Source organism: Eublepharis macularius, chromosome 7, assembly GCF_028583425.1.
Source record: "Eublepharis macularius isolate TG4126 chromosome 7, MPM_Emac_v1.0, whole genome shotgun sequence".
NCBI classification, from domain to species: Eukaryota; Metazoa; Chordata; class Lepidosauria; order Squamata; family Eublepharidae; genus Eublepharis; species Eublepharis macularius.
In genome coordinates, this window is record NC_072796.1 from 67,799,821 (window position 1) to 67,825,781 (window position 25,961).

The 25,961-nt window shown below is 43.8% G+C and overlaps 1 protein-coding gene across 6 annotated transcripts in view; it reads right to left on the bottom strand.

The window, feature by feature from the left end:
- PTPRM (protein tyrosine phosphatase receptor type M) overlaps window positions 1-25,961 on the bottom strand; it is a 749,315-nt gene that overhangs the window by 46,431 nt on the left and 676,923 nt on the right. For all 6 annotated transcript variants that reach the window (XM_054985128.1, XM_054985127.1, XM_054985126.1 and 3 more), the window contains one exon: window positions 25,338-25,435. In XM_054985128.1, the coding sequence (XP_054841103.1) occupies window positions 25,338-25,435 (98 nt within the window). The remainder of the gene's footprint in view (window positions 1-25,337; window positions 25,436-25,961) is intronic.

Here is a 25,961-nt window from a genome sequence, read left to right on the forward strand (position 1 = left end):
CGTGGTTCATTGGGTTTAAATGACCCTTTCCAGCGGCTTAGCAGCGGCAGGGAAATGGGCATTTAAACCCCCGGAACAGCTGCTTGTCAGGAAGACCCCTGACAAGCAGCTGATCATTTAAACAGGGACAGTTTAAATGGCCACTCCCAGCAGCGGGGAAATGGCCATTTAAACTGCGCGTGGGGCTTGGCTGGCCCGCTGGGAGTTCCTGGCCAGCCAGCCAAGCCCCAAAGTTTAAATGGCCATTTCCCCCAAAATGTCCATTTGAACTGCAGGTGGGGCTTGGCTAGCTGGCCAGGAACTCCTGGCTAGGCAGCCAAGCCCTGCTGTTTAAATGATCAGCTGCTTGTTGGGGATCTCCCTGACAAACAGCTGATCTGCGGGTTTAAATGCCCCTTTCCCTGCCACTTTGCAGCAGCACGGAAACAGGTATTGCAATTTTAAAATGAACCAAACGAACCAGCAGACCAGTTCATGGAAGTTCGTGGAAACGAGCTTCCATGAGCCACTGGTTCGCGAACCACGAACCAGGCTGGTTTGTGGATTTTTTTGGTTCGTATTCAGGTTTGTGCCCAGCTCTAGTCTGAATAAGGTTCTTAATTTCTTGGGGAGGTACAGGTGGTCAAGAAGGTAAGTTATCAATATCCAGATCCTCCATTACAGCCTCATCTTGACCTTGATAAAATGGATTTTGCTTAATATTGTCCTCTATATTCTCAACATGGAGAATAAAATATGACTACAGTTAAATATAGGGCAACCCTTTAAATCCATGGATTTAAGGTTACATGTAACTAGATTTGCTGATATATTTTTAAACCTTAAGAAGCAGCCAGAGGCTACCCCATGTGGGAGAGAGCAATGGCACTGTAGGAATTTAACCAACCCATGACCTGTTTTTCTAGTAGAGTTCCCCCTCACCTGCTATTATTATCAAATAAAATACAATATCATGGTCTCTGGAAATATTACACAAAGTACTGAAGCCTCAGTTGAAAGATCAGAAACTAACAATGGTTTTGTACAAAGGGACCCACTCTTCTCTGTAGGGGAGCATTAGCAGAGAAAAGTGTGTAAATTTTCATTTATCTATTGTGTAACTTTTACTTTTTAAAAAATCAAATATTTATTTCCTGCTTTTTCTTGTGGCTTAAGGCTTGCTAGGTAAGAGCACTGAAGGTCATTGATTTTTTATCTTCACCGTATACAACAGTATTCTTTGTCTGTTAGCTCTTCTCCTCCTGTCAGACAACACTCTTTATCCGCTCTCTACTCTCATGTTTATTTTACTTTTACACATCCAACACCCATCCTTCTTTCCACCTTTCTTTTGCATCCTATTTTGAGCCTTCTTTGATATATCCCTAGAGATACTCATGTGATCTTTTCATCAGTGTAATATGTTGACAAATGTTACGTGTGTGCATGCGTTCACTCTGGCCTTATTCAATAAACTTCTGTTGACTGACCTTGGGAATACTGAGGTCTTTATTTTAGATTCAGATGGTCCAATAAGAAATTCATTCAGAAGAAATGGGCGCATCAGAAATACTGTGTATTTCACATTACTGTGTGTGTGTGAAGTTCAAAATGCAATACAATTTAAAGAAACTGCTGGATATTTGAATCTCCTTTTCCCACTGAGTACAGCCATGTAGAACTCCAGCAAGTTTTCTCATGTTTTTTTACACTGGACTGAAAGTTGATAGGTATTACAGCTTTTTGGACAAGGCAGGATAAATGAGTAAGGCTGTCAGTCCCCTGTTGGGGGTGGGAGATCCCCCACTCCCAGCCTCTGCTGCTACTCACCTGGCCGGTGGGGGGGTGGGGGGGAAATGGGTCTGGGAGGCAAAAAACCTCCTACACCAGAGTACAATGGGCATGCTCCCACAAGACATAATGACATCACTTCCTCAAGTGACATCTTCATGCTCGGTGACAGACATGCTCCTGTGCTTCACAGGGTTCCAAACTGGAAAGGAGACTGCCACTGGTAAGTGCTAGGTCTCTCCCTCCCTCTGGGAGGGTAAAGGAACTTGGCAGCTCTATAAAGGGGAATGCCATTTGGGTTCTGGCAGGAGTGGTCTGCTGTCATAGTACTGTACACAAGGTTTTAAATCTCCATTTTCCAAGCAATCATTACGCTCGCTAGGAACAAAAATATACACTAGTACAAGAAAAAAAGAGTGTACTGTGAAAAGCAGCTGAGTATTTCAGAACAACATATCACATACAATGTATATAGCTCCACTGAATTCTGTATTAAATGTGTGTATTTTGACTCACTATTCTTAGTATGACATAGTAACTAGCCCATGTACAAACCAGTACAAGTACAGATGTTTGTGTTTCCTGTCATTCTGACTGAATTAATCCCATGTTAGCCAAAAATTTTCTAAATCATGTTGTCTTTGACACTGTTCTGCCACCAATGCTCAGAGATGTGGGATGAAACACAGCAGTTAAGTGTCAACCTACGTTATGTCCAGTGTTAAACAGAGATGATAGCTTCTTCTTGAGCTATGATATTAAACTTACTGAAAGCATGTTTGTAAGTATTGTAGAAGTCTAGGATGGAGCCTGTGTTTTAATGTCCCATATGCCAAAGAGAGCAGTAGTTAGTAATCATTAGCATTAATACATGTTGGGCTGCCTCTCACAGGAACTTTGAATTGCCTCCACCTTCACCATGATCAGAAACTATGTGTCTGTTACTGCCCTTTCAAAAACACTTATGGATCTTTCAGGGTCACTGATGATGGCATTCATGCTTGTCCCAATTTTCTTTTATATCTATGTCACTAGTTAAGGTTAACTTGGAAAACCTCTAATTTAAAACACTGCCTATATACCATGCAGTAGTGAATGAAAGAGCTTGAAGCCATCTTGTGTACACATATTGGTTTGTCTCAGTATCTGCACCAGAAAACGTTTTCACCAATGTGTGTACTTCTTAGCCTAGTTACCTTCAAAGTGATACCGCTAACTTGGCTTAAGATATGAATCTCTACTGATTCTGTGCATTCTGGAGCAACTTTATTTCAGGGAAAAAATGTAAAAAAGATGGAAAGCCAATAAGACCTTGACTTAGTGTTAAAAAGTGCAAATGTTCTGCACATGTTTATGCTGCTCTATTCAGTCAAGCAAATATTGTGGATTTGGGGACATCTTTATTAAATGATTACAAAAGAGTCTGTCTTGCTTCCTGGAGAATAACAGCCAATTCCCCCCCTAAGGATTTCTCTCCTGCTATGTTTGATGGAATAAAGCCAACTTGCTGTTTCTGGTGGTATGTTTAGAAGGCAGAAATCTGGTTTGACTGGTAAGACATATTATGTTATTACTGACATGCCAGATTAAAGATGATTTTAAACGGCTGATATTTATATAGCATATAGCAATCTATCACAAATCACACTTGCCTTCGTTTTGACTGAAAAACTGTGGTTGTTTACATTCTTTAAAAAGGCTGTCACTAGGATAAACATTTAAAAATAATATGGATTCTTACTTTCTCATTTTTGGCAATTTGCAGACAATCGTTAAATTATTGCTTGAATGTTTCACTGGTGAAACAGTGCTGGATTAAGTCAGCATATAAAGAGGTGACACTCATGCATGGAGGAAAGCAATGTGTGGAACTATTTTTTCTCTATATAGATCTATGCTAGGGATGTGTGCTTCGCGTTTTTAACCGAATCAGGCCCAATGTGGAAAGATTCAGGATTCTTGAATCGGCCTCATCATTGATAAGCTGATTTGGAATCCCAAAGCAAAGCTTTCTGAAGCGATATGAATCACTTTGGAAAGCTTCAGGTAAAGTGGCAGTAGCTGAAGAATTTTTCTAGCTGTTTGCATTTGTGATCTGCAAGAAAAGTGTTGCTTTCAAATGCCCTGCCGCTTTTTTCACCAGATGGGATGGGGGAGACCCCCATCTCCCCTCCACCTGGAGAAAAAAGTGGTGGGGCGTTTGAAAGCAACACTTTCTTGCTGCTTGCAAGTGGTAAGAAAAGTGTTGCTTTCAAATGCCCTGTAGATGGGAGGGAGAGGAGGGAACCCCCCTCCTCCCCCTCCCATTTGGTGAAAAAAGTGGCGGGGAATTTGAAAGCAACACTTTTCTTGCTGGTTGCAAGTTGCTGGGGAAACCTGAATCTTTTTTGGGTGCACACCCCTAGTCTATACAGATGCACCAATGGGTGTAAGGTGTAGATCTTTCTGCTGTGGTGCAAATCTTTCTTCTTGACTTTGTTCTTCTACTGCCACTTTCATTTGGTTATGACTTCATTGCAGAGTTCTGCCCCCTTACATTTGAAAAGGTTTTGACTAAATATATTTTTGGACACCTACACATTTAGTCAAATTTTTTAAAGCCAGTTCTTAGAAATATGCACACACACCACATGAAATGTTGCTCCAAGTAGGAATCAGCCAACCAGATTTTGGAGGTCAGGTCTTCCCACAGAAAATAATTGCCCTTTAAAATTGAAAACGACTACAGACACTGTCAAACAGCTGGTTGGTGGGCCAGTTTCCTCTCTCTCCCTCTTGGTTTCTGGTGTCCAAAACCCAGAACACTACCAAAATTCTGGGAGACAAATGTTTCTCAGAATTAGGGAGTGTTTGGGGACATTTCATATATCATCTAGCTGATCAGAAACAGCTGATTTCCAGATTATATTTGTATTTAGTATATTTGAGTGCAAACCTCTAGTTCTGAAAGTGCACATTCCTAGTTCTGAAATTAGTAGCCTGTATTATGATAAGAACATTGCCCTCCCCAGGCCTCCAACCTCAAGAAAAGATACCAGTTTCCCCATGATGCATGGGCCCTGAGCTCTATACTGTTGGCTTGTACTGGAAAAAGGAACAATCAGTTAATTCCTGAATTAGATTTATTTTGAACATGTGGACAGTCCATATGCAGCCTCAGGGAGTTCCCACTTTTTAATAGTAAAAGGAGCTTGTCTCTTTGGTAGTTGGATTGTTTCAGCAAACAAACATCCAAACAGACTGATATGCAACTGAGAACACAATTCTTCACATATACACATCAAACTCACTGCAGACAAAGACAGAAATAGATAGTTTACAAGTGGGGGAGCCACAAGGAGTTGTGAAAGGCATCTCATTTCCCCTTCCCCAACTATGTCCTCTTTCCCTTCTCTTCCTCCCCCCCACAGTCTATTCCAAGTTTTCCTGCTTCCTTATCTCCTTCCCACAGATTTTTGTCTGCTCCCATCTTCACCCCCCCCTCTTCCTGGCAGCCTTTCCCCTATGGCCCAGTTATGTGGTGCTGGCTGAGCCAGGCTTAGCTGCACGTTGGAGAATCCACAAGGGCTTGTGGGGGAGACTTTACTTTTTTCTGTATCCCCTTCTCCACATTATTTCCTCTTTCCCTTCTCCTGGCAGCCTCCATATGTTCACCTTTCCCTACGTCCATCTCTCCTCCAAACTCATTAAACAACTTAACTTTGTCCCCCATCTTCATTTATATCTACTAATTTACTTAGTTTATATACTGCCTTTCTCCACAATGGGCCCCCAAAGCAGCTTACATAATTATTATTGCCTCCATATTTGCCTCACAACAGCCCTGAGAGGCAGTTTAGGTTGGAAGTATATGACTAGATCAATATCACCCAGTGAACTTTCATAGTAGAGTTGTGATTTGAACCTGGGTCTCCTATATCCTACTCTGAAATTCTAACCACTACACTACACTGGCTTTTTAGGGGGGTGCTGTTAAACAGCAGCAAGCAGTGGGGCCTGGATGATGTCAGACTGTGGCTAAATAAGGCTCTCACTACAGAATTCCCTTTAGAAGCAAACACAAGTCCATTGTTTGAAAAAGGAAACTTTACTGCAGAAAAGGTCCATTATAGTCCACTGTCCTGAATAGGAGACTCAGGATGGTACATGATCATTGTTACCAATGAAGGGCAAAGCATAAGGTACAGAGTAACAATACCCATCTGGATTAGCCTCCCCCCACAGTTCTCAAAACAACATCTCTCAGTCCTGGGAAGCTGTTCTCCTTCAAGGCCAATGCTTGGTGGAACGGTGTTAGATAAAACAGTCTCCTCCGGTGGGAAGGCTGCCTGGGAACTGGTGCACCTTGGAAAAAAGCACTTAAACACTAGAAGCATTAGAAAATGGAGTCAGTACAGTTTAGATATACACTGAACCTGACATTTCTGCCCCCCTTAAAACAGATCCCCCCCTGGCTTATATGGGTAGCGAGTATGAAAAGCTTTGGTTAATCTAGGAGCATGGACATGTGCAGAGTTCACCCATTCATCGTAACCAGAATCAAAGTCCTTCCATCTAATGAGGTAAAACAGCTGATTTCGCTTGATCTTAGAGTCCAAAATTTGTTGTACCTCATAGTGTATGTGGTCGTCAATTAAAGTTGGAATGGGTGGAGCTTTGATGTGCCATTTGTCATCGGTGGGAGCTCTTTTTAAGAGACTGACATGGAACGTATCATGAACATGGCGCAAGTTCTTGGGCAAAGTTACAGCAACAGTCACTTTATTTATTACTTTGCGCACAGGAAAAGGTCCCAGGAATTTCAGAGCGAGTTTGCGGCTTGTCTGAGCTAGTTTCAGGTTTTTTGTGGAAATATACACATGATCTCCAGGTTGTAAATCCCATTCGGCCACACGATGGCGATCTGCGTATTTTTTGTAATCCAGTTTGGCTTTTTCAAGGTGTTTCTTAATAAGAGTCCACTGTTGCGCCGCCTCCCCCCACCACGAAGATACATCGGGCAATTTAGAGGAATGGAGAGGGGGAGCGTCCAACGGGAAGGGATTGAAGTGAGCTCCATAGACAATTTTGAAAGGGGCCTCTCCGGTTGAAGCGTGTACACTGTTGTTATATGAGAATTCGGCTAGAGGGAGAAGGTCCACCCAATTATCTTGTTGGAAATTAATGTAGCAACGAAGAAACTGTTCTAGTATCTGGTTTGTTTTTTCGGATTGTCCGTCGGTTTGTGGGTGGTGGCTTGAGCTGATGCCTTGCTCAATATTCAACATTCTCAAAAGCTCCCGCCAGAAGTTGGCAACGAACTGTCCGCCGCGATCCGAAATCACCTTGGACGGAAAAGAATGTAATTTTACGATGTGTTTTAAAAACAAATCTGCTAGTTTTCGAGCGGTGGGTATAGCAGTACAGGGAATAAAATGAGCTTGTTTGGAGAACAGATCTACTACGACCAAAATACAATTATGTCCTTTTGAAATAGGTAGATCAGTGATAAAGTCCATAGATATTATTTCCCAAGGTCTGTTTGGTGTTTCCAATGGTTGCAGGAGACCCGGAGGTTTTCCTTTTCTGGTTTTGGCGCTGAGGCAAACGGGGCAGGAACTAACATATTGGGAAATGTCTTTGCGCATGCCCGGCCACCAGAATTGTCTTTGGATTAGATGCAATGTTTTGAGATACCCATAATGACCAGCAGTGGGAGCATCATGACAGCGCTGCAAGACCTCCAGCCTGAGGCTGTTTGGGACGTAAAATTTGCTCCCAGCTAGCCAATCTCCTTGTGGGGATTGGACCAGTTTGTTGCGCGGAGCTTTATCCCCCTCCTTTTCCACTTCAGTTTTAAGTTTCGATTTCCACTCCTGGTTGGCCGGGAGGGGCTGCTTGGCGCGACTGCGAGTAGTCACCACGCCCCCAAGTTGCGTAGGCGAGAAGACCGTGTCGACAGTCTCCTCCCGTTTGCTCCTGTGTTGGGGCATGCGCGATAGGGCGTCCGCCAAAAAGTTAGTTTTGCCCGGGAGATAATTTAGAGTGAAGTTGAATTTGGAAAAGAATTCCGCCCAACGCAATTGCTTGGCATTCAGTCTGCGTGGGCTTCGGAGGGCCTCCAGATTTTTATGATCTGTCCAGACCTCGAAGGGGTATCGCGCCCCCTCCAGCCAATGTCTCCAGTTAGTAAGGGCTGCTTTTACTGCAAAAGCCTCCTTCTCCCACACATTCCAATTCCTTTCTGCCTCTGAAAATTTTCTAGACAAGAACGCACAAGGCCGCAATTTTCCATCCTCCCCCTTCTGCAGTAAAACTCCCCCTATTGCCGTATCGCTGGCGTCGACTTGCACTATGAAAGGGGACTGTTCGTTGGGGTGGGAGAGGATGGGTTCCGTTACAAATTGCTTTTTTAGGCATTCGAAAGCAGTTTGGCAATCGGGGGTCCATTGTAGTTTGGAGGAGGGTTTTTTAGCTTGGTCCCCTTTATCTTTTGTTTTCAGCAGTTCTGTTAAGGGGAGCGTGATTTGGGCGAAATTTGCTATAAAGTCTCTATAGAAGTTGGCAAAACCCAGGAAGGATTGCAGTTCTTTACGGGTGGTGGGTGTTTGCCATTCTTGGATCGCTTGTATTTTGGCTGGATCCATTTTTAAACCCTCTTGGGAGATGCAATACCCAAGGTAAGTGAGTTCGGTTTTATGGAATTCACATTTGGACAACTTGATGGGCAGTTTATTATTCATCAAGGTGGCCAGGACCTTTTGTACCATTTGAATATGTTCTTCCTCTGTGTCTGAATAAATTAAAACATCATCAAGGTACACCACCACCCCTTTGTACAGGAATTCGTGCAGAACTTCGTTTATCATGGACATAAATACAGACGGGGCTCCCGTCAATCCAAAAGGCATAACTAGGTATTCATATTGTCCGAGGGGCGTATTAAACGCGGTTTTCCACTCATCCCCTGCCTTGATACGGACGTGGAAGTAAGCATCTTTTAAGTCTAATTTTGTAAAGATCTTACCTTGAGCCACGACGTTGAGAAGGTCTCGGATGAGTGGTATAGGATAGGCGTTGTTGGTGGACACTGCATTAAGTCCTCGGAAATCCGTGCACAGTCGTAGCCCCCCATCCTTCTTTTTCACGAAGAGAACCGGAGCGGCGTGGGGACTGTTGGCTGGGCGGATGAACCCTCGTTGGAGGTTGGTGTCGATGAATTTCCGGAGCTCCTCTCGTTCGTGGAGACTCATGGGGTAGAGTCGTCCTTTGGGCAGTGAGGCTCCGGGTAAAATTTCTACTGCACAGTCTGTTCGTCGGTGCGGGGGTAGAGTATCAGCTTCCTCCTCAGAGAAAGCGTCTAGAAAAGGCCAATACGGTTCGGGGATTTGATTGATTTCTTCTTGAGTGAGGAGGGCCTTTTCAGTATGAGTTGGATCATCCCCCCAGTTTTGGTTCCAACGATGATTTTTACAGTTGGCATGACTGAAGGTGATGCATCCTTGTGCCCAGTCTATGTAGGGATTGTGATCACATAGCCACTTGCTGCCTAGAATTAACGGGTATTTGGCAGTAGAGCTGATGACAAAGGACCTCTTTTCCCAATGTTGTCCCATGCCCGTGATCACTGGGATGGTCTCAGCGGTAACGGGGTTCATATTGGTGCCATCCGTTTGTTCAAAGATTACGGGGTTTTGTAATTCCCGAGTTGGTAAGACTAGTCCATTGACTAGGGCAGGTGCGATGATGTCTCTCGAACAGCCAGAGTCGATAAGGGCTTGCACTCGAATGTGCATTTTCCTTTCTGGGTTGATGAGAGTCACTGGCATGAATAAGATGGACCCAGGCGGCCGGTTCCGTGCAGGTACTGGCTTGGGACTGATCTGTCGTTTGGGCCCTTTTACGACAGATCCATCTCGTTTCCCGACTGGGGGCTTTCTGGATTGACTTCTGCATTTGGGGAAGCGGGGTCGTATTCCATAACTTCTTCCGCTTCCAGCCCTCTCTCTGAGGCGGGCCTTTGGGAAGCGCCACGGCCTCTATTCGTTCGTGGCGCGGGAATCGGGCGCTGCAGAGTGGGAAACGGAGCAAGGGTTGGGCGCCGTAGTTGAAGCGGAGGTCTTTGCACAGGCCGATAGGGGCATTGTGCTGCAAAGTGACCGGCTTGTCCGCATTGCAAGCACAGCCCTTGTTGCCATCTAGCATCTCTCGCTCCACGGGTGGCGTATCCAGCTCCCCGTCCCCCCTTTTGTAAAGTCAAGGGTCTTCTTTGTCCCGTTTGTTGTTGTTGCTCAACCAAACGGACTTCCAAAATGCGATTCTCCACTTCGCATGCAAGTTGTATCCAACCTAACAACGTGGGGGGATTGTCCTGCATGAGAGCTCTGTCCAAAAGTCTTGGGTTTAGTCCTTGCTTGAACAGAATAATCTTGGTGGACTCCTCACACCTAGGGCACTTGGCTGCCAATTGCCGGAATTTGGTGACATAGTCTCTTGCTGACATGCTACCTTGTTTAATGGCTTGTAACTCTGTTCGGGCCCTGGTTTCCTCTAAGGGGTCCTCATATTGCGCTCGGATAGCATCCACCAACCCCTGGAGAGTATCGAGTTCGGGGCCCCCAATATTGTAGAGTCCTACATACCAGTCCGCTGCCTTGCCTTGTAAGCGGGATCCAAGATGTTCAATTTGACTGGCCTCGCTGCCGAAGAGGTGACCCCACCGGTTGAAAAATTGCACCACTTGCACCAGGAAAAATCCTAATTTAGAGGGATCCCCGTCGAAGGTGGCTTCCAGTTTCACCCAGCCCATCGGGAGTTCTTGTCTCGGAGCTGGCGCTGGGTAGAAGTCCATCGGCAGTCTTAATTGCGCCTGGGGCGCGGGAGGAGGTAACTGGGGCCCCGGTTGGGGCAACGGTGGTGGTTGTATTGGCGGCGGCAACACCGGCGGTGCTGGCAGAGGTTGCCGTGGCTGGGCTGCAGGGGGTGGTCTCGGTTGGGCCGGAGGCTGCAGAGGCGGGCGAGCAGGTGTCTGCGGTCTTGGTCGGGCTGGTAACATGGGAGGCGTTGGTGGTAGCTGTCGAGGTGGAGGAGGCTGGTGATGTCGTAGTGGTGTGGGCCTTCCCGGTTGATTCGGGGGTGGTAAGGCGGGCTGATCCTGTGGCTGCTGCAACGGTATGAGCTGCGGTCGAGGCGGGAGGGCCCGCAGCGGCGAAGGCCGGATGGGTGGAAGGCCGCGCGGGCTTGCCCCTCCAGGCGTCGTCATTCTGGGAAGCAAAGGCTGGTCTCGCGGCGCCGGTAGACCGTCCCCTGAAATTTGCCCGACGGGAACAGTTTCCCGCGGTTGACGAGGAGCTCCCTCCTCGGATGGAGCCGGGTGCTCTTCCGATTGGTCCGGCCGGACCGTTATTGGAGAAGTATGGGGGGGTATCACCGGTGTCTCGCTTGGCTTTTCTTCCCCTTCCGTAGGCCGCTCAACGGGAGTCTCGTCTGGCGGCAGATCCCCTCCCGAGTTAGGAGGTTCGGTTGGAGTTTCTCCAGGTGGCTCAACCGGGGTATCCCCTCTCGGTGGAATTTCGTGCTGCTTGGGAAATTCCTGGGGCTGTTCTCCCGATTCGCCAGGGCCGGCGTCCCCCTCTCCCGTAGGTGACGACCGTTGCTGGACTCCCTCCACCGGATATGAGATGACACTTTGGAGGGTAGCGATCTGCACTGCCATCTCTTCAGGTGACAGTCTCTCTCCTGCTCCCATTGCGGAGATTAGATGAATGGCATGAGCCAAACTTTCCTCCATATCCATCAGTCTAGCTTCTAACTGTTGCATTCGACTTGGCCCCGGTTGCTCCATCATGGAACCTCCATTCGTTGCACTCACCGGGGAAAAGGGGCCCCAAGGCGGAGGGTCTCCTTGAACGATTCGCGATCTCGCGGCTAGAATTCCCTTGGCCAGGCCCGTCACTGCCGAGATGCCGGAATCTACAGCACGGGTGCGACTTTGCATCTGCACCCAACTTTGTTCAGGAACTTCCGTTGGCTCTTTCCACGGAGCAAGTTCTGAATAATCCCAACTCAGGGCGCCGCGGTGGGATGTGTCCCCCTCCGTTTGTTCGAACGTCCTGTTCCAATATCGCCATGGTTGGCTGCTATCTAGCTCAGGGACGGTTTCTAGGCTTCGGCGCCCGTCCATCGAAACTCGTGGATGGAGTCCACCGGCCCGGCGCTCTCTCGTTTCTCGGGGTCTGGCTCCCCACTCCGACGGGGTGGGTAACGAGATCAAGGGGAGAGCGGTCGCCTTCGGCCTTGCCCCTTCAGTACCGAGGTCGATGAGAGGCGGGGTAGAAGTGGAGGCTCCGTTCCCGTTCCCGGCTGGTCCCAGCTCCTGGGAGTCTTGGGCTTGCACTGGTTGATTGTCGGGAGACGCATACGGATCAAACAAAGGATCCCTGTCCGGGACAACCTTGGATTCCGCTGGGCCCGACTCAGGCATGATTGGTAACAAAATGTCAGACTGTGGCTAAATAAGGCTCTCACTACAGAATTCCCTTTAGAAGCAAACACAAGTCCATTGTTTGAAAAAGGAAACTTTACTGCAGAAAAGGTCCATTATAGTCCACTGTCCTGAATAGGAGACTCAGGATGGTACATGATCATTGTTACCAATGAAGGGCAAAGCATAAGGTACAGAGTAACAATACCCATCTGGATTAGCCTCCCCCCACAGTTCTCAAAACAACATCTCTCAGTCCTGGGAAGCTGTTCTCCTTCAAGGCCAATGCTTGGTGGAACGGTGTTAGATAAAACAGTCTCCTCCGGTGGGAAGGCTGCCTGGGAACTGGTGCACCTGGGAAAAAAGCACTTAAACACTAGAAGCATTAGAAAATGGAGTCAGTACAGTTTAGATATACACTGAACCTGACAGATGAGTCATGCAAGTCCAGTCATCTAGTGGTTGCTTCTGGCCCTGAAGAGTCCTCCTTCAAATGCCCAAACAGCCCTGGAAAGGGCCCTGCCCCTTCCCCCTATTTCTTACTGACAGAAACCAAGTCCGGAATATTTTTATGGTTGCCTAGCAACAGCCACTGAGGGCATCTGATTCCTACAGCTACGTGTTCATTTTATCATTTTTTTTTCAAAACTACCCAATGTATTTTTCTTAGGTTTCAGATTTTTCAGGTGTGTATGAAGATCTGTCTTGTCTATTCATAGCACCAATCTCTGGATTTAAGCATCAATAGAGCAGGGCCACTTGGCTATTAGTATATAAGATTTTTGCTTTTAAATATGTCTAACCCCAAAGTCTTCCTGTATTGCCCCTTATTTATTTTTGTCTATAACTTGCATCATTTAGAGATCTTTGTCACTGTTGTTGTAGTTTTCATTTCCCATACACAAACACACACACACACACACACACACACACACACACACACACACACACAGAGTAAACAATATATATATATATATATATAAACAGTAAACAATGAATGAAATGTATAAAAAACAGAATACATATAAAATACAAGCAAAAATATATCAGAATAGTGAAACTACGTAATATTTCCCCTCTCCGTCCCCATACATACTTAAGATTTTATGTACAGCCTTTAATATTTTGCATTTTATATTTAACCTTATGTTCAGCATATTAGTTTATTAATATCTATTTGCAGCTACATATTAAAAAAAGCTGTCCATTTCCCCTGAAATTCTTGGTTTGGTCTATTATATAAGACATTAATTTTGCCATTGATGCATATTCATGCAATTTATTCATCTGATCAGTCATGACTGGACAAGATTCTGCCTTCCATTTTGTTGCATATACTACTCTCACAGCTGTCACAATATGTTTAAAAAGTTCACTATGCTCTTTTATTATATTACTTGGTAAAATATTTAATAACATATTTTTAGGGTCCAGCTCAAAGTGAAACTTGAATAGCTTTTGCAGCTTCTCATGTATTTTTATTCAATATCTTCCTGCCTTCTTACATATCCACCACATATGGTAGAGAGCTGTATCCATACACTGGCATTTCCAACACTTTCCACTATAATCCTTACTAGTTTTTGCAACAGCCTTAAGAGTAATATACCAGGGCCAGGGCTTTTTTTTGCCCTGGCCCCAGCCTAGTGGAGATCTGGGCCCGGCGGAACCTGTTACAGTTCCATGGGGCCTGTAAAATGGAGATGTTCCACAGGGCTTTTGGCTGAGGGCCAGTGGGTGTCCCCCTTCTTCCACCTAAGACCACCACTTTTTCTGGGACTGCCCTCGGCCATGTGCTATGCCTATATATGGACTCCAACTGTTTATTTAAGTAGCCTGCACCTGGACTATTTTAATGATTATCTTAAGATTATTATTGATTTTTATCATTTTATGATTAACTCATTGTATTTTATGAATGTGGTGAGCTGCCCTGAGCCCATTCATGAGGAGGGTGGGTAGGGTTGCCAGCCTCCAGGTAGTGGCTGGGTTTTCCCGGAATTACAACTGGTCTCCAGGCCACAGAGATCAGTTAACCTGGAGAAAATGGCTATTTTGGGGGGTGGACTTTATGGAATTATGCCATGCCAAGGTCTTCCCCCCGCCCCAAACCCCACGTTCTCCAGGTTTCTCCAGGTGTCACCCTCCAGATCTCCAGGAATTTCCCAACTTGGAGCTGGCAACCCTAAGGGTGGGGTATAAATCAAATAAATAAATAAAGAGAAACATTTTATAGCAATTTTCTCTTAACATTTGGCAACTTTAATTTCTTCAGTCCATAAGTTTTCCCATTGACACACTGAAAGATTTTCACTGAAGTTTTACATTCATTTTATCATACAATTTTGTTCTGTTCCTATTCTGTTTCATGTTGCAATAAGACTTTATATATCCCACTATTATTTATTATCATTTTGGAAGTACTGACTGTGAAAATCAAGCAAGATAAAAGAATTGTTGCACTTATTTTATGTATTAGCTTTTAAAAATAATAATAATAATAATAATAATAATAATAATAATAATAATAATAATAATATTTAATTTATATACTGCCCTTAAGGACAACTTAACACCTACTCAGAGCAGTTTACAAAGTATGTTATTATTATCCCCACAACAATCACCCTGTGAGGTGGGTGGGGCTGAGAGAGCTCCACAGAGCTGAGACTAACCCAAGGTCACCCAGCTGGCTACAAGTGGAGGAGTGGGGAATCAAACCCGTTTCTCCAGATTAGAGTCCCATTGCTCTTAACCACTACACCAAACTGGCTCTTTTAAATTATCTTGTCAGTTTTAAACTATTTTGTCTTCTTGAAAATGTATATATAAAATTTTTGTTATAAATAAAATGTTTTTTAAAAATAAGTCAGATTATAAAATATTGCACTTAACTGATAATACGCAGGAAATGCTGTTCCAATCACCTCCAAACGGAAGTAGGTGGGAAGGCTGGGGTTTGCTGGCAGCTTGCAAAGAGGAGTTAGTGGACATTGTAGCTCCAATGTGTGCAGGCTTACAACCAAAGGGACAGGCAGGTGAAGGCTTATTTAAAACAACATCACACTACCCTCTGTGGGGTATCAAATAGTTAGACCCACCTCCCTTGGTGCTATCAGTGCTGGAAAAGTGTATAAACTTTAGGTGAACAACCATGAGGTATTAGTTGAAGTATGAAGGGGAAATTCCTTAGACCAAAAAATGGGCTACGGAACTGGGACAGGAACACCTTGAGGGGTGACATAATCCATGATCCAAAGGCCTTGCAGCTTGAATGAAAGTTCCATCATGCACCAGAGCATAATTGGAGTTGTTCAGATCAGGGAGCATACTGGGTTCAGAAGGCTAGCCTACTGATACAAAGGCTGGCTTCCTTGCTGTTACATCTGGTTTCCATTTGCATTTCCTTTGCTGAGAAGTGGTACACAGACTGAATCTCTGCCCTCATATCCATTAGGTTGCCAGTCAGGACACCTGCTCAAGGAGCTTTCCTGAATAAACCACGGGAGTGACCAATTTCCTCCCAACTGTCTTGGAGGGTGGGATGGGGAGAGTACACTTCCAGAACAATTTGAGTGTGGCTGGGGGAGACACAAGCTCTATGGAAACTATCTCTTCATCACATCACATTTCAAAGAATTTTTCAAGGAAACTTAATAATGGCTATTTTAAATTACAGCGAGGCTTCGTTTGCATTTTTAGCATTCAGTCACATTCTAATGAGATCTTTATAAAGCTGGCTAAATATGTTTAGAAATCATTAGAGTAAATTACCACAGCAAAAAACTCCTAGGGGAGTTCTGCAGATTTTTGACATATACCTACAGCAGATGGATCACTATAATAGCACAAGCATAAGAGTGTAAGGGAGGGGGGGGGGGTGTTTGTTTTTTTGGTTCTTGTCTCTCCATACCAAGAATGTATATCTGAGAGACTCAGTTACATGCTACCAGATAAAGAGCTAAATGTCCCTCAGGTAGGTTCATTAAAAAAGGAAAACAATCAAAACACATTTTGTTGCCATTTAAATACCAGGTGCATGGTGGTCTGTAAGCGCCAGAAAAACTGACAAGGGTCCCTTGCTGGAACTCAAGAGAGCTTAGAGGGATGCATGGTTTTGACAAGTCTGACTCAGATAATGACAGGTATTGGCAGATGTATCCAGGCCCTGCTAGAGGCAAATGCATGGACTGAATCATCTGTAGCAGGTGCCTGCGTGAGGGAAAGCCTCCTGGTGGCTCCTCTGCCTGCAATTAAAACCATCCTGATGCATAGAGCTCCAGGGCAAAAGCTATATCCGAGCACAAATTTAATGACTATCCAGTCCGGGTAAACAAACACACATACGCCCCCTTAATGATTAATGTATGAAGGACACACACGTTATGTGGCAAACATGTTAAGTAGGTATTCTCTCCTGGCAAAAAAGAAATAGTGCTATTCCTCCCCACTCCGCCAACTCTTGCTTTTGGATGTAAAATGGGTAGGTGGTCTCCCAACAAATCTGTAAGTCAAATAACAGAAGCAGAAGCGAGCTGCAACAACAGCAACAAAAACATACAAAAAAACCTTCAAAGTCAAGAGAAGTTACAACATTTGCTCTGCAGGAATCTGACCTATTGTCAAAACAAAGCAGAAGAGGGGGAAAAACCCTAAAGAAAACTCAAGAATAGAAGCCCAGCTAAAATTATTGCTAACTGAGCTATAAAACAGACTTATGTGCCTAAGCAGAAGAAGACAGGAAGCACTGGCTGAGCATTGTGCCTGAAGTGAGGATCAGCCTGTGGGCTGGAGAAACAGACACAAACACAGTGTGGTTGAGAGAATCAAACCACAACTTTACTGATCACGGGTGCCTTATTTGTTTGTTTGTTTGTTTATTTACTTATCTACCTTAGACTTTTATTCTGCCCTCCCCACAAGCGGGCTCAGGGCAGATTATATCACGTCAAGACACATCATAATTTATACATCATAAAAACAATAAAACATTTTTACAACTTCCAGAATTTCAAAAACATCACATATCATACAAGACAGTATACTAGCTAGATGGCAGCAGTCAACATCCGCTAATTAAAAACACTGTAGGTCTTTGTACAGCACAGGCTGGCGAAAATGGGTGCAGTTGACAGCCCAGCTGCTCACAGCAATTCCCCCAACCCGCCTGTTTGGATAATTGAGAAAACAGAACTGAAGTGATAGAAGCTGCTGTTCATACCCATCACCATCCTCGGGTCATCCCCAAGACTGGCTGTAGTGCAACCTGCCCCAGAGACTCTTAAGGGGATCTACCTTTATGGTTATGCAGGAAACTCACCTTGTACAACCTGTACTATGTTCCCCAGCCAACACAAAACATGGGGTGGGAGAGGGAGTTTTGCTTGAAGAGGACTCTTGAATGCCCAGCACACCTATAGTCCCTTCTTTTCCCCAAGTGATGTTGTTGGCCAGTGGGGGTGGGGCTACAGAAAGCTGCTTAAGAGCCATCTGGCTCCATTTGCCCAGAGTCATCCTGCCCTCCCCCCGCTTTCCCAGCACAAATGAATCTTCCATAACTATGAATGCATGTCTACTGGGGTGGGGGTGGGGGCGTGGAATGGGCTTTCTTCCTGTAGTGTAGCTTCCTTCACTATGCCTATGCTTTGCAAAGCTATGCTTTGCTAAGAGACCTTATCAGTGCAGCTTGTAGTGTGTGGGAACCAGGCGTGGGAACTTCGGCTGGGCATATTTTGCAGGCTGACTTTTTCGCTGACTTCAACAGACTTGTTTGGACTGGGGGACAGGAACTGGACTATAACCTCTCGGGGAAGTCTGTACGTCAGCATTCTGGGCAATCTCTATGTATCAGTGCACTTCTAGGGAGTTTTATCTGAATAAAGGCCCTTTTAGCTCATACCACTGTGTTGGATGAAGTGGAGAGTCTGAGAGAATCCCCTAGCCAGGCCTGACAGAATCTCCATCTTAAGGCTGAGAGTTCGAACTCAACAGCTTCACCACCATTGAAAATAACAATATGTTATCTTGAAGACTCAAATCTTTCAAAAGTAAAATTAATGACTTTTAAAGGCTGCTGTCCTGTATACTCTTATTTTGAAATAAGATCATTAAATACAGTAGAGTGTACTGCTATATAAAAATGCACAGATTCATGCTTACAGAGTATTTTTACACCTCATTATACAGTTTACACCTTTATTCCTTCACTGCCTTTCACTCCTTCTAGACTAGGGGATTATGTGCTATCAGGTGGGGAGGATATAGCATGCCACTGGCCATTTTCATACCACTAACCTGCTTCCGTAACGTTGCAAAACATTGCGCAAAAACCGCGGAAGATAGCATCTTCTCGAGAGAGTTTTGCGCAACATCACGCAAAACTCTCGTGAGAAGACGCTATCTTCCATGTTTTTTGCGCCAAGTTTTGCAATGTTACGGAAGCAGGTTAGTAGTGTGAAAACGGCTACTGTTTTCATATACCTATCTATATGATTTTATCTTTCCTGTTCTCCAAAGTACTCAAGGGAATGTGCATTGTTCTCCTGCTTCACTTTGTCTTCACAACAATCCTGTAAGTATGTTAGGCTTTGAGAGAATGACTGTGCCAAGGTCACCAAGTGAGCTTCATGGCTAAGCGAGGATTTGAACTTGGGTCTCCAGGGCCCAAGTGACACTGACACTTGACTGACTTTCCTATTATATGCATTCCTTTTCATTCTAATCTAAGAAGAGACAAGTTTCAGGCTGTTCCAGCCTGTGTAGTCAATGCCATCAGTAGGAGAGGCTGGATACATTAAACTTGTGACTAGATGATGTTACACAGCAATTATTAAATGGTTTTTGTGAAGAAGTATCTATGAATAAGATTAATGAACTTTTAACCTCTGTGTGCTCTTTGACAAAGATTATATGAAACGGGTCACATGAGGAACTAGATAACCCGTCGGAGGACCAGACCTTTGTTTTTGGATTCCACACAGCAAGTATATACAACAAGGATTGACGTTGTTTTATTGGACATTCTCACTCACTAATTGGACTTTTGCTATCCAGGACCTGTGGAATAGAAATATGCTGGGTTGTTACTATGCACTTGCACTTTAATAGTTATATGTGCAATGAATTCATGTAGCAATTGGTAGCACCAGCACTTTATTATCTTGAGGTACCTGCATTTTAGCAATTTTATGAATGTTTTTCCACATGTGAAGTGTAGAATTGTATTGTTTATTGTATTGATAATTGTTCATTAAACATGCATTTTACTGTGTATTGAGTTTATGTATTGTATTAGTAAATGCATTGTGACTGTTAGCAAGGCTAGTATGTGGTCATTGCTGCTATACCTATTAGTAGGAGTTACAGCATGAGTAAGATTCTATACATTTGGAACACAGCTGGCTATTCATTGTTTGCTTATATTTAGGCAGGACTTTTTTTCAGCTGGAATGCAGTGGAACGGCATGGAGGACAATCTAAACTCCCCTCTGCCTGGAGATCAGGGGGCGGAGCCACTGGCCATGTGACCATTTTCGCCAAGGGCGATTTAAACTTTAAAAAAACTCCCCCCTTGTTCCAGCTGACCCAAAGTGACATCATTGTGCAGTCCTGAGTTCCACTACCTCTTTTCCCAGAAAAAAAAGCCCTGTGCTTAGGTATCAGGTAAAATATGACAGATTGCATAGGTTTGCTTTATACACAGCAACAAGAGGATCAACTACAAGAACAGCCTGATTCTAAGGGGTTGCTTTGCTTCTAGTACAAAAAAAAATTGAGATTGTACTGTAGCACATTTTACTGCTTGTGGCACAGTAGATCACCAAACTGCATAACTCACTTTTTGAAGTTTTTGTAATGGCAGAGACATGACCTAGGTGCATGGGGAAGAAATAGAAAACTGAAATTTCCCATTAAGTTCATTCTCCATGCCATGTATCCGACCTTCCCCCATGGAGCCTTCCTCCACCTAAGAACCCTTCCTCCAACTTAAATGTCTCTTTCATTGGAGAAAGAGCCACTTAAGTTGGAGGAAGTATCCTTAGGGTGCAGCAAGGCTTCAAACTTTGCTCAGCAGAGTGGTTAGATAGGGGTAAGATTCACTCCAGCATTTCTGAGGTGGGGCAGGCAGTTGGGAAGATACTTTCTCCTGGATCAATTTAGTGTACTTTTGTAGAGCAGCAACTAGGGAAAGGGCTTTCCTTTAGCTCCCAAACTGAACCCAAAGCATGGGGAGCTTTGCACTCTTATTGCCCAGCAGAAAGGCTGCTATAATAGATAAATCCTTTAACAACTGGGTCACCACAGGCTTGAAGGGTGGTTTGGTGAACACTTGTAAGAACTGTTGCGGAGTGGAGACCTCTCTGTAGTCTCCCAGGAGACTAACCTGGGAGGCACCTCTTAGGAATCTTCATATATGGGGATGAAGTGAGATATGTTTTCCTTCTGCTGTGTCCCAGGATGCTGGAGGAGACTGCTGTGTGCTGCCTCAGTGTGCATGTACTCAGTGGATATACACATGTGTTCAAGGTGTATGTGCTCTCTTATCCAAGCTTCACTGAAAGAATCTTAGACAGGAACTTATGCCTGGGTTATGTCCCCACCCCCCTGCTCCTGGTTCAGAGTGAACAGAAAAAGGACATACAGATCTCCTTCTGCTGATGGGTGGATTTCATACCCCCCCACACTGTAGTGTGAAAGAGAAAGCCTTCATGGTTTTCATAGCATCTCCCTCCAATTTGGGTTACATGAATGGCAGGTAGCCAGAAGCTTTTATTGCCCTGTCTAGTTTCCAAAACAGTTATCCTTCTAGCCTAGTTTGACAGCTCAGCCAAATGGTTGGGACCTCATCTCCATTCAATTGCAATGGGAGAACTTCAACTGCCCTCTCTTCCTGAGTGAGTCTTCCCAGGGTCTGATTTCCTGGAAAGCCAGTTAAAGGGCATCTTTATTTCTCCTATCATAACAAGGACAACAAGCCAAAAACAGCCTCTTATCAGTAGATTACTGCCATACTTGTCAAGCATTCCTCCCTCTTTGGTAGTAGTAGGGAGGAACCAGTGAGTGACTGTGGTCTTCTTGCTGGCTTGTCATTTTTGTTTGAAGCTTCTGTATCCCCTGTTGTGTGCATTAATTCTAGGGTCCCCAAAGAAATGGGACTTTTAAGATTTCTCTTTCTTAGAGGAGGAAGAAAATTCTTCTTGTCAAAGGTTTATGGCACATATTGGTCATCCAAAGAACCCAGGAATGGAACACTGACAAACTGTGAGTGGAAATTTGAATCACCTTCCCAGTATCAAAGCCAAGTTTTTCTGTGAGCTGCCACAATGGTGATTACTGCCCTGGCAGAGAATTTGGTGGAGTCCATAGAAGGCTGCAAAGAAAGCATTCTTCTTTAGTTCACCTCAGCCTTCAATGGAAAATTCATGTTCACTAAACCAAGGTTGTTGGATATATACATAGACTGCTGTAGTGAACAGAGAGTTAGTACTTGATGCCTGGAGAGTTCCTGAAAAGGCTTCACAGGTTTTCTTTTAGGGACAACTCAATGAGTTTATTGCACAAATATCTGGGTAAGCAATCGGTGTCAAATGGAATCACAAATGAGGAGCTTAGAGCTTCTACTGGACCAGTTACTATGAATGCATATTTTAAATTTAGACATGACCTATTATGGTAAGGAAAGCCTGGCTGAGGTCTTGATATCATGCTGATGCTGCCTTTTTTGGTCTGATTAGGTTATTAAAGGTTTCTGGGAAGAACTTAGATAAGCTCTGATAGGCATTTAAGCAATCATGATGAACCTCCTTCCTCTTTTTTGATCTTGTCAGATAGTACTAGAACACTGATAAATTTAGAGAAGAGTTTAGCAGAGGGAAAAAGGCAAAATCTTGATATATCCAGTTCTCTCTTCGGGGGTTCCCTTTCATCTGGAAGGAAGGTCACTGCTCTGAAATCACAGACTGACCAACAAGAAGGTTCTGTGTTGTCTTTTACAGTGATAAAACTTTCGTTTTGGGGGATGGTGGTGGTGGAATGGCTCAAAGGACAGAGAATGCTGATATCCCATATTAGGTTATCCAGATTTCCTTTTTGGGTCAGAAGTCAACTGAATGCTTGTGGGACTTGAGGCTCTGAAGCTCCAAACCCATAGTTACTCAAGGCTTCTACTGGTGATGAGATATGGCTTTCATGTCTAGCTGCATAGGCTCCTCCTCCACCTGGAAAATGGAGCCCAAGTGGACTATGCTTTTAGATATCATGGGTGGCTAAGCAGTGCAGAGACCAAACTAATGGAGCCAAGGCTACTAAAAAACCAAACTGGAGAGCCAGTTTGGTGTAGTGGTTAAGAGTGGTGGGACTCTTATCTGGAGAACTGGGTTTGATTCCCCACTCCTCCACTTGTAGCCAGCTGGGTGATCCTGGGTCATTCACAGCTCTCTGGAGTTCTCTCAGCCCCACCCACCTCACAGGGTGATTATTGTGGGGATAATAACAACATACTTTGTAAACCGCTCTGAGTGAGTGTTAAGTTGTCCTAAAGGGCAGTATATAAAGCAAATGTTATTATATAATAATTATATTATTATTATTACAGAAGCTTTCTCCTGGCCCTTGAGTTGGAATAAGGTCTCAAACTTGCTTGGTGATTTCAGTTCTGCAAGGGGAGCAGCTAGAGTTGAAGAAGCTGAGCGCCACTAGGACTACAAGTCTTCTTGCCTCGGGAAGGGTGATGGAGCAGCTAAAAGAGAAAGACCCAAGCATGGCCAGGGCATACCATTTTCTTACCTTGGAACAGTTGGAAAGAGCTGTCTGGAGCTGTGCACTGCTCCCTTTTGCCTCCAAAAGAGTGAAGAAGAATATGTGTGTAGAGGAAGTCTGGTTGAGGAGACGGCATGTTTGTTTGACAATGCTACAGACAGATGGCTACCCATCTTGATCTTGGCATACAGTAGTTTCTCTGGCTTTGAGGTTGGGAAGAAGCTAATCCTAATGAACTCAGCTCTAATTAAGGTTAAGATGGAAGTGAAAGGAAAGACAGAGAACAGCTAAGTGCTTCTTTAAGTGCTCTGCTAAAAGTGGAACAAAAATCCTGCATCTTGATAGCCAGTCAGGGTCAATCTGGGAGCTGATATGCTACATAAGAAACCTGATTAGATTCATGAAATACCTTGCCATCTACAACTCTGCCCCACCTGTGGAATCACTGGAAAATCTTACTTTATCACAGATGCAACTGACAATGAACTGAGTACTGGACTATGTCCTGCTAAAGGGGAAGTTTTAAATGGACTCTCTATTTAGTCCTTTCTCAAATGCATTACATTTCATGAAATACAGTTTACCATGGACACAATAAATCAGTAAGTTGTATGTCAGTAAAATGGTCTTAATTTTTCCTTCAGTTTGCATGTTAGAGCCACAGACAATTTACTTTTCCACTTGGTCTCAAATGGCCTCAGGTTGACCTTTTTAGTCAGTCCAAATGGTTGCATCTTTGAGCTCTTCTAACAACACTTTATTATACTCACAAATCCTACTGCTTTGTTGTCCAAACGTGGTCCTGTTGCCTGATTTGTGAGCAGACTCAGGCACTTAGATGTCTAAGTAGTAGGATTTAAACTCTCAATAAACCATGAGCAACCCCCCCTTCTAAACACCAAATGAAAACTGAATTTACAATAAAGGAAGCTAGAAATGACACATTTACTCATATTACAGAGAAACTGATCACCCTACAGTCCACACATCTATTTTTCAAGGGAAAATTATAAAGAACTCTATTGCCAAGAAATTAAAAACATGCATCATAACTGTTTTAGCTCCATCAAAGTATATTTGCAATTTCCTGCCCTTTCAGCAGCTAATAAATGTACTGTTTCTGGAGGTGATGACAACATAGTTGATGAAGTCTGAGATTTTCTCAAGGAAACTCAACAGCCTACTCCCTAGCCATTTTAAATATCCTAACCTGCACCAATGCTGCTGCTATGGTAAAATACAGTAAATAAAAAACACAACAGGTTGACCACTTAAAATAAAAGGCGTCTTATTTAATTACTGTTTGAAGCTAAAGACAAAGACTAACTTAGCTGCACCTAGACAATCTGGTCAGCACAGAAAGTAGTTAAGGAATAAACATTAGTTGCTAGACAAAACACCCCAATTCTCACTTGGTTATATGAATAATAGGGGGTTTGGAGATGCGGATGTGGGGGGGGGGTGTTGAGTGAAATAGCGAGAGCTACCCAAATTTTAATGGAAATCTATGGCTAATTAATGTACAAGAATTCCTATGACAGGTTTAGATCCAAAGTATCTTTTCTACAAGAAGAACAATGCTTCTTTTTTGTACACTGGAGGTGGGGGAAGCTGATGCTCACTGATTCACCTTTCCCACTGCAGACCTAAACACTGTACTCCATGCTATTCTCAAGGGACTTCCTGACAACCAGGAGCCACTTTTCTGGAAGCACATAATGCTGTAGTGGAAAGCAGGAGGCAGGAAAGATCCATTCTGTGAGCTTAGCTTCACTCACAGTCCTTTGGACCTAACTCATTATGTCTCAGGTGAAATTTATAGTGTCCACTGTGTTTAAGATGGGTGTGATTGGTACACAACCAAGTAGATGAGGTAAGAAAAGTTCTCCTTTACTTTGGAACAGCATTTTAAAAAATTACCCATAAAATGGTAGAGCGTAGAAAGTGCTTTCTGATGGTGCCACACAGCCAAATGTCTTTGTATGGCTCCATGAAGATGTCTGAAACAAAATTCATTTGTCACCTTGTATTTAAAACAAAGAAAAAACTGGTGCAGTAGCAGCCAGGATCATATCAATGGATGGTGAATGAAGGGTCACAGTTTTATGAGATCTCCCCCGTTCCCTAGTTTCTAGTTAAGAAAATTATACAAAGAACTTTCAGTAAATCACTAGTAGAAACCATTATAGAAATATATTTATGTCAGACATTGCCTTGTTTCCTTTGTATCTCACATTCTTATAACCAAAATAACAAAACTCTCAGTATTTTATACATCTACCATATACTGCTGACTCTTCTGAAATATTGGAAAAATTAATGTTTGAAAAATCCAGAATTGTCTTACCCTTCCCACTTCCACAAGATTTGTCACCATAACTATGCTTGCTGTATTTTCATGCCAGACCATTCTCCAGAAGTCATATATTGTCTCTTGCATTGGTCCTGAAACAAGTCAGTCAAAAGGTTATTTCTGCATGCTTCATGGCTGAAGATTATACAGTGATCATTTTAGGGACAGCCTCTAAAGCATGACACTGCTAAAGGGGATAACAGATGGTAGAGCACAGTATCTAACAGCTCACTAATTTAGGTTGTTAAATGCTTAATAGAAACTTAGTTTATTTCTTGTCAACCACCTGATTTGCATTTAAGTCTTTTTGTTGAGGTGATAGAGAAAGCCTTCAAGTCAGAATTGACTTATGGCGACCCCGGTGGGATTTTCATGGCAAGAGACTAACAGGTGGTTTGCCACTGCCTGCCTCTGGTCTTCGTTGGAGGTCTCCCATTCAATTACAAACCAAGGCCAACCCTGCTTAGCTTCTGAGATCAGGCTCACTTGAGCTATCGAGATCACGGCAAGTCTTTTTGTTAAAGGAAGGAAAGTTAGCTATTGAGTATTTAGAAATGAATTTCTAGAATAGTCAGTTCTGAGATTGTGAAAAATGAATACTGTTACTCTTTCAGGTAA